This window comes from Brienomyrus brachyistius, unplaced genomic scaffold (assembly GCF_023856365.1).
Source record: "Brienomyrus brachyistius isolate T26 unplaced genomic scaffold, BBRACH_0.4 scaffold36, whole genome shotgun sequence".
In the NCBI taxonomy this organism is placed as follows: domain Eukaryota; kingdom Metazoa; phylum Chordata; class Actinopteri; order Osteoglossiformes; family Mormyridae; genus Brienomyrus; species Brienomyrus brachyistius.
Window position 1 is genome coordinate 146953 of NW_026042311.1, and position 8889 is coordinate 155841.

Below are 8889 nucleotides of genomic sequence, written 5' to 3' on the forward strand. Positions count from 1 at the left end.
AAAAAAATCTGGATAAGCCATGAAGATCAAGGCTTTCTTTAACTTATTAGCACACAGTTCTCTGATCTTCAAAGTAAATCAGCAATGAGCCAAGAAAATATTAATATATAATAAGAAAAGGCTGAGGTGTCCACATTAAATGGGGCGGATAGGGGTCACGCATATGGGCCTGGAATCTGGGAAGAAATGGAGTTACAGTGATCTAACACTCTGTGGTGTCAATTGAACACTATAAGAACTAATAAAACTTAACATTATACAACAACACTCATTGCACTCTGTAAAATGTTAAATATAACACTGATTTGGTGAGAAACACCATGCAGTGTTAATTTAACACTGGAAAATTTGCTGTGCATCAACTATTGCCTCCAGAGTTGGCATAGTAAGAGTAGGCGCTGCCCCTTTTAGAGCCATCGGGACCCGCAGGATAGTATCCCATACTGCCCCGGCCCCCTAATTAACCAGGCCTGCCTCCCGGAAGTGGTAAGCTGCTAGCGGCGGCAGCTCTGTGAGGGCAATGCAGGCCTTGGGAACCTGCAGGATAGTATCCCATACTGCCCTGGCCCCCTAATTAACCAGGCCTGCCTCCCGGAAGTGGTAAGCTGCTAGCGGCGGCAGCTCTGTGAGGGCGATGCAGGCCTTGGGCACCTGCAGGATAGTATCCCATACTGCCCTGGCCCCCTAATTAGCCAGGCCTGACTCCCGGAAGTGGTAAGCTGCTAGCGGCGGCAGCTCTGTGAGGGCGATGCGGGCTTTGGGCACCTGCAGGATAGTATCCCATACTGCCCTGGCCCCCTAATTAGCCAGGCCTGCCTCCCGGAAGTGGTAAGCTGCTAGCGGCGGCAGCTCTGTGAGGGCGATGCAGGCTTTGGGCACCTGCAGGATAGTACCCCATACTGCCCTGGCCCCCTAATTAGCCAGGCCTGACTCCCGGAAGTGGTAAGCTGCTAGCGGCGGCAGCTCTGTGAGGGCGATGTGGGCTTTGGACACCTGCAGGATAGTATCCCATACTGCCCTGGCTCCCTAATCAGCCAGGCCTGACTCCCGGAAGTGGTAAGCTGCTAGCGGCGGCAGCTCTGTGAGGGCGATGTGGGCTTTGGACACCTGCAGGATAGTATCCCATACTGCCCTGGCTCCCTAATCAGCCAGGCCTGACTCCCGGAAGTGGTAAGCTGCTAGCGGAGGCAGCTCTGTGAGGGCGATGCAGGCCTTGGGCACCTGCAGGATAGTATCCCATACTGCCCTGGCCCCCTAATTAGCCAGGCCTACCTCCCGGAAGTGGTAAGCAGCTAGCGGCGGCAGCTCTGTGAGGGCGATGCAGGCCTTGGGCACCTGCAGGATAGTATCCCATACTGCCCTGGCCCCCTAATTAGCCAGGCCTGACTCCCGGAAGTGGTAAGCTGCTAGCGGCGGCAGCTCTGTGAGGGCGATGTGGGCTTTGGACACCTGCAGGATAGTATCCCATACTGCCCTAGCCCCCTAATCAGCCAGGCCTGACTCCCGGAAGTGGTAAGCTGCTAGCGGCGGCAGGTCTGTGAGGGCGATGCGGGCCTTGGGCACCTGCAGGATAGTATCCCATACTGCCCTGGCCCCCTAATTAGCCAGGCCTGCCTCCCGGAAGTGGTAAGCTGCTAGCGGTGGCAGGTCTGTGAGGGCGATGCGGGCCTTGGGCACCTGCAGGATAGTATCCCATACTGCCCTGGCCCCCTAATTAGCCAGGCCTGCCTCCCGGAAGTGGTAAGCTGCTAGCGGCGGCAGCTCTGTGAGGGCGATGCAGGCTTTGGGCACCTGCAGGATAGTATCCCATACTGCCCTGGCCCCCTAATTAGCCAGGCCTGCCTCCCGGAAGTGGTAAGCTGCTAGCGGCGGCAGCTCTGTGAGGGCGATGCAGGCTTTGGGCACCTGCAGGATAGTATCCCATACTGCCCCGGCCCCCTAATTAGCCAGGCCTGCCTCCCGGAAGTGGTAAGCTGCTAGCGGCGGCAGCTCTGTGAGGGCGATGCAGGCTTTGGGCACCTGCAGGATAGTATCCCATACTGCCCCGGTCCCCTAATTAGCCAGGCCTGCCTCCCGGAAGTGGTAAGCTGCTAGCGGCGGCAGCTCTGTGAGGGCGATGCAGGCCTTGGGCTCCTGCAGGATAGTATCCCATACTGCCCCGGCCCCCTAATTAACCAGGCCTGCCTCCCGGAAGTGGTAAGCAGCTAGCGGCGGCAGCTCTGTGAGGGCGATGCGGGCCTTGGGAACCTGCAGGATAGTACCCCATACTTCCCCGGCCCCCTAATTAGCCAGGCCTACCTCCCGGAAGTGGTAAGCTGCTAGCGGCAGCAGCTCTGAGGGCGATGCGGGCTTTGGGCACCTGCAAGATAGTATCCCATACTGCCCTGGCCCCCTAATTAACCAGGCCTGCCCCCCGGAAGTGTTAAGCTGCTAGCAGCAGCAGCTCTGTGAGGGCGATGCGGGCTTTGGGCACCTGCAGGATAGTATCCCATTCTGCCCCGGTCCCCTAATTAGCCAGGCCTGCCTCCCGGAAGTGGTAAGCTGCTAGCGGCGGCAGGTCTGTGAGGGCGATGCGGGCCTTGGGCACCTGCAGGATAGTATCCCATACTGCCCTGGCCCCCTAATTAGCCAGGCCTGCCTCCCGGAAGTGGTAAGCTGCTAGCGGCGGCAGGTCTGTGAGGGCGATGCAGGCTTTGGGCACCTGCAGGATAGTATCCCATACTGCCCTGGCCCCCTAATTAGCCAGGCCTGCCCCCCGGAAGTGGTAAGCTGCTAGCGGCGGCAGCTCTGTGAGGGTGATGCGGGCTTTGGGCACCTGCAGGATAGTATCCCATACTGCCCCGGTCCCCTAATTAGCCAAGCCTGCCTCCCGGAAGTGGTAAGCTGCTAGCGGCGGCAGCTCTGTGAGGGCGATGCGGGCCTTGGGAACCTGCAGGATAGTACCCCATACTTCCCCGGCCCCCTAATTAGCCAGGCCTGCCTCCCGGAAGTGGTAAGCTGCTAGCGGCGGCAGGTCTGTGAGGGCGATGCGGGCCTTGGGCACCTGCAGGATAGTATCCCATACTGCCCTGGCCCCCTAATTAGCCAGGCCTACCTCCCGGAAGTGGTAAGCTGCCTTCGGCGGCAGCTCTGTGAGGGCGATGCAGGCCTTGGGCACCTGCAGGATAGTACCCCATACTGCCCTGGCCCCCTAATTAGCCAGGCCTACCTCCCGGAAGTGGTAAGCTGCCTTCGGCGGCAGCTCTGTGAGGGCGATGCGGGCCTTGGGCACCTGCAGGATAGTGTCCCATACTGCCCTGGCCCCCTAATTAGCCAGGCCTGCCTCCCGGAAGTGGTAAGCTGCTAGCGGCGGCAGCTCTGTGAGGGCGATGTGGGCTTTTGGCACCTGCAGGATAGTATCCCATACTGCCCCGGTCCCCTAATTAGCCAAGCCTGCCTCCCGGAAGTGGTAAGCTGCTAGCGGCGGCAGCTCTGTGAGGGCGATGCAGGCTTTGGGCACCTGCAGGATAGTATCCCATACTGCCCTGGCCCCCTTATTAGCCAGGCCTGCCTCCCGGAAGTGGTAAGCTGCTAGCGGCGGCAGCTCTGTGAGGGCAATGCAGGCCTTGGGCACCTGCAGGATAGTATCCCATACTGCCCTGGCCCCCTAATTAGTCAGGCCTGCCTCCCGGAAGTGGTAAGCTGCTAGCGGCGGCAGCTCTGTGAGGGCAATGCAGGCCTTGGGCACCTGCAGGATAGTATCCCATACTGCCCCGGCCCCCTAATTAGCCAGGCCTGCCTCCCGGAAGTGGTAAGCTGCTAGCGGCGGCAGCTCTGTGAGGGCAATGCAGGCCTTGGGCACCTGCAGGATAGTATCCCATACTGCCCTGGCCCCCTTATTAGCCAGGCCTGCCTCCCGGAAGTGTGGCTGTCGGCAGAGGTTGGACCGTCTCCAGGAGGACGGACGGCGTCTCAGCAACTTCTGCCTTGTGTAGCATGATAACCAAACCTGGTTATACATGAATCTTTATGTCACACAGTTTATTTCACAAGAAATCTAACTGTAAACAAACCTGTTTGCATGAAGAGCATCACGGCAGGTTAAGCAGAAGACTGATCAACTGAAGGTTTAATGTGATGCTGATCACAGTATATGAATTATATTTATATAATAAAGGTTTGTTTCCTCTCACTGCCCAGTGTCCTGATGAAGAGAGCAGACTCCCCTGTACCCAGCTGTGTTTCCATGAAGAGTGACTGGTCAATGGAGCCCCCAATTGCCTTCAGAGAGGGACCTTTTCCTACTGATCAAAGGTAAATGTGCATTTAAACAAACATTGTTTAAAACACCCAGACTCTCACTTAAAAGGCACACAGGCACATTAAAGCTATAATGAAAATAATTTTAACTTTTACAAATCCTATCATCTTTTAGAATTTAAGGTTAGTCTGTATTCTATACAGTATATAAAGTACATTGGAGGTAAAAGGAAGAGGATTACTAAGATAAGATAAGATAAGATAAGATAAGATAAGATAAGATAAGATAAGATAAGATAAGATAGGACTTTATTTATCCCACAGTGGGGAAATTTGCGTGTTAACGCAGCTCCAGACAGGTAGCAAGAAAGAGTTTACAAGAGCAAAGAATATGAAAAAATACAAGAATAAGAATACAAAATAAAAATAATATAAAAAGATAGAGCACTAATACAATAGTAGTAATAATGCCTATGTACACCCATACACCGTATGAAATATGGGTAGTGGGTTGTGGAAAGTGCAAGTAGTAATAAATATCAACTATTTAACTACTATATATACAATTTCCTACTGAGGTAGTGCTGGGTATTGGCATGTACATATATACACCCGTTCTATGCACCTACATCTATACATTATATACAGATATGCCTCTACATATACATAAACTGTAGATGCATAACCATAAACATACACATACACATGCACATGCCCATACCTCTACAAGGTGCGTTTTGTATGAAGTGGTAGGTAATGGTGACCTTAGAGGTAGTTTCTGGTGACTCATGACATCATTGTGTTATAGAGTCTAACTGCTGTCGGGATGAATGATCTGCGAAAGCGCTCCTTCTACTATAAAGATTAACTTCCTGTGAGCCGGAATTGGAAGTTCGATAATTGAAAATTGGATTAAAAATTTAAATTCTCAGTATAAAGCTTAAAAAATCATGCTTACCTGCACACTGCTGGATGTCAATTAAGAAAAACTGGACAATAAAACATATTCTTCTGGGGGGGGAGTGTTTCTGTTTTAGTTGTTATATGTTCATTATAGTTGTTTACGAGTGAAAATTCCTGACATATCTGTATAATTAATTAGTATAATTAATATTACACTCATAAACTGTCGTTGAAGGCTGATTTTAGTTGTACCAGTTTCATTTTATAAATTTCTATGTGCTTTGGACTCTTAATTATAAATGTTGCAGGTCTAATAATTAAAATATTGTAGCTGCTACGTGATGAAGAGATAATGACAGTAGCAATTCTACACGGAGGGCCAGGTTAGTGCCAGTTCTACACGGAGGGCCAGATTAGTGCCAGTTCTACACGGAGGGCCAGGTTAGTGCCAATTCTACATGGAGGGCCAGGTTAGTGCCAGTTCTACATGGAGGGCCAGATTAGTGCCAGTTCTACACGGAGGGCCAGATTAGTGCCAGTTCTACACGGAGGGCCAGGTTAGTGCCAATTCTACACGGAGGGCCAGGTTAGTGCCAGTTCTACACGGAGGGCCAGGTTAGTGCCAGTTCTACACGGAGGGCCAGGTTAGTGCCAGTTCTACACGGAGGGCCAGGTTAGTGCCAGTTCTACACGGAGGGCCAGGTTAGTGCCAGTTCTACACGGAGGGCCAGGTTAGTGCCAGTTCTACACGGAGGGCCAGATTAGTGTCAGTTCTACACGGAGGGCCAGGTTAATGCCAGTTCTACACGGAGGGCCAGGTTAGTGCCAGTTCTACACGGAGGGCCAGGTTAGTGCCAGTTCTACACGGAGGGCCAGGTTAGTGCCAGTTCTACACGGAGGGCCAGATTAGTGCCAGTTCTACACGGAGGGCCAGATTAGTGCCAGTTCTACACGGAGGGCCAGGTTAGTGCCAGTTCTATACGGAGGGCCAAATTAGTGCCAGTTCTACACGGAGGGCCAGATTAGTGCCAGTTCTACACGGAGGACCAGATTAGTGCCAGTTCTACACGGAGGGCCAGGTTAGTGCCAGTTCTACACGGAAGGCCAGGTTAGTGTCAGTTCTACATGGAGGGCCAGATTAGTGCCAGTTCTACATGGAGGGCCAGGTTAGTGCCAGTTCTACACGGAGGGCCAGGTTAGTGCCAGTTCTACATGGAGGGTCAGGTTAGTGCCAGTTCTACACGGAGGGCCAGGTTAGTGCCAGTTTTACACGGAGGGCCAGGTTAGTGCCAGTTCTACACGGAGGGCCAGGTTAGTGCCAGTTGTTCTGTTGGGGCGGCAGATGCATTTGACCTTAATGTCCTCCAGTATTTACTTACACTAGATTACCAGCATTTAGAAGCAAAAGACAATTTTGAAAACCGATGTTATTTATGCAGTGCTTTGCAGTCACATTTTACGTTGTTTATAAATATGTAACTCATTCTGATTTCTTAATTAGACTGTCTTGCTTCAATGAACTTTTTTCTGTTTTTAACTTTGCTTTTCACCACCTGAAGCGTCTCGCCCCCCCCAGCATACCCATGTTAAGAGGCCATCAAAAAATGTGCTTACATTTGTGTTCTGCCTGTTCCCAGCACACAGAGGTTTAGCCTACATATTTAAAGGTAAAGAATAATAATAATAATAATAATAATAAAGGATAAAACTGAAACTCCTGGAAACACTGGTAGGTTCTCATAAAGCACCAAGCCAGAACCAGCCCAGCACTGGTCTCAGCATCGACTCCCTGTTGGTGGAAATGAGACATATTTAGCATCTTTTTAAGGTCTATTGTTATTGCTCTGATACTCAAGGCTACTGTGTACCTCAGTGTCAAAATGTGTTTGTGAAAATGCTTATTTTGAGCTTCCTGTCAAAGACCATCATAAATTCTTAGGCTGTTTACAGAGTTTGTTAACTAGGGATAGTGAATCAAATGCTGTTAGTTAGCTCTGCTAATTAAGATGAAATTTCAAAATTAAGTTAATCTGTCTAAATGTCACTTGGTCAAAAGGGCTGAATAGCAAACTGTCTGTCCTGCCTGCTGTGCGTCTCTCCGTGGTGGAGCAGGATGTCACTGGTTCTCTCCTGCTGTTAGGAGAAGGTTGATGTTCTGAAGCCGCCCTAATGAATAAAGCTTAAAATGGCATCTTACATCTTTACACATTAAAATATACAACTAGGTTATTCTTTGTCGGCAGCAAGAGCACTTTTAATGGGACCATTACAGACTTTCTGTTATATTTGTGTAGATGATTTGAGGTTTTAGTATTTTTCTGCCTTATTGACAGAGACCAAATGGATGAATGCAGATCAGATCTACAGGATAAACCGGGTTTATCATCCATATTGAAGGTTTGTATTTATTGCTGATATATATTTTCTTAAGTATCGTGTGAATTGGCTTACATTTTATACAGCTGTACAAGAGGAAACTAATTCAAACCTACAAATCTCAAATGAAACTATGAAAAGGTTTGGTGAAACAAGCAATAGTTAACTGTGACTGTGGATTTTAGTCACTAGAGGAAAGTGCTGTGAGGTTCCTGAAGGATGAGCTGAAGAAGATCATGAGATACCTAGATCAGAATTACCCAGAATTCTCTGAGCCTCAGCTGGAGGAGGACAATGACCTGGATAGTGATGGTCAGATGCAGAAGACCTGTGGTAGAGAGGGAGCTCTGAAGATCACACTGTACATCCTGAGGACCATGGAGCAAAATGATCTCGCTGTCAGGCTGGAGAAGAGTAAGAGCTGTATCTCATTCTGTGTGTGTTTGTTTTGCCACAGAAAAATAGTCTATAATAAAAACATGCAATAAACTTCAGTTTATCATGTAACTTCATTTGGTTTAGTTTCACTTGTATGAGTAAAAAATGTGTTTTTTGAAAAGTCTGTGCATTTACTTTTAATTTAATTTCAGGGCATCTTTTGTCACAATGTCAGCGCAGAATAAAACTCAACTTGACGAAGAAATTTGAGTGTGTATTTGAAGGGAAAGCTAAGGAAGGACAGCCAACACTTCTCAGTGAGCTTTACACAGAACTCTACATAACTGAAGGTGGGACTGGAGCAGTCAATGATGAACATGAAGTGAGACAGATTGAAACAGCATCCAAGAAAAGGCGAACAGAAGATACTACAGTCAAGTGCAATGATATATTTAAACCCTTATGTGGGCGTGAGACACCTGTCAGAACTGTACTCACTAAAGGGGTGGCAGGTATCGGGAAAACAGTCTCTGTGCAGAAATTTATTCTCGACTGGGCAGAAGGAAAAGCAAACCAGGATGTTCACTTCATATTTGCTCTTCCTTTCCGGGACCTGAATTTGATTAAGGGTGAATACAGTCTGATTGAACTGCTTCACCGCTTTGTCCCAGAACTGAAATCATTTCAATCCACTGAGCTGTTTAGGTACAAAGTCTTGTTCATCTTTGATGGTCTGGATGAGTGTCGCCTTCCTCTGGATTTTCAGAACAATGAGAGCTGGTTTGATGTAACAGAGAAAACGTCCCTGGATGTGCTATTGACTAACCTCATTAAGGGGAATCTGCTCCCATCCGCTCTCCTCTGGATAACCTCCCGGCCAGCAGCAGCCAATCAGATACCTGCTAAGTGTGTCCACCAGGTGACAGAGATACGAGGGTTCAGTGATGCCCAGAAGGAGGAGTATTTCAAGAAGAGATTCAATGATCAGAGCCT

The 8889-nt window shown here is 49.5% G+C and overlaps 1 protein-coding gene across 1 annotated transcript in view; it reads left to right on the plus strand.

The window, feature by feature from the left end:
• The window catches only part of LOC125721932 (NACHT, LRR and PYD domains-containing protein 12-like), a 431572-nt gene that overhangs the window by 10720 nt on the left and 411963 nt on the right, over positions 1-8889 (plus strand). The window contains exons 3-6 of the mRNA XM_048998141.1: positions 4180-4293; positions 7476-7539; positions 7704-7932; positions 8109-8795. Coding sequence (XP_048854098.1) covers positions 4180-4293; positions 7476-7539; positions 7704-7932; positions 8109-8795 — 1094 coding nt within the window. The remainder of the gene's footprint in view (positions 1-4179; positions 4294-7475; positions 7540-7703; positions 7933-8108; positions 8796-8889) is intronic.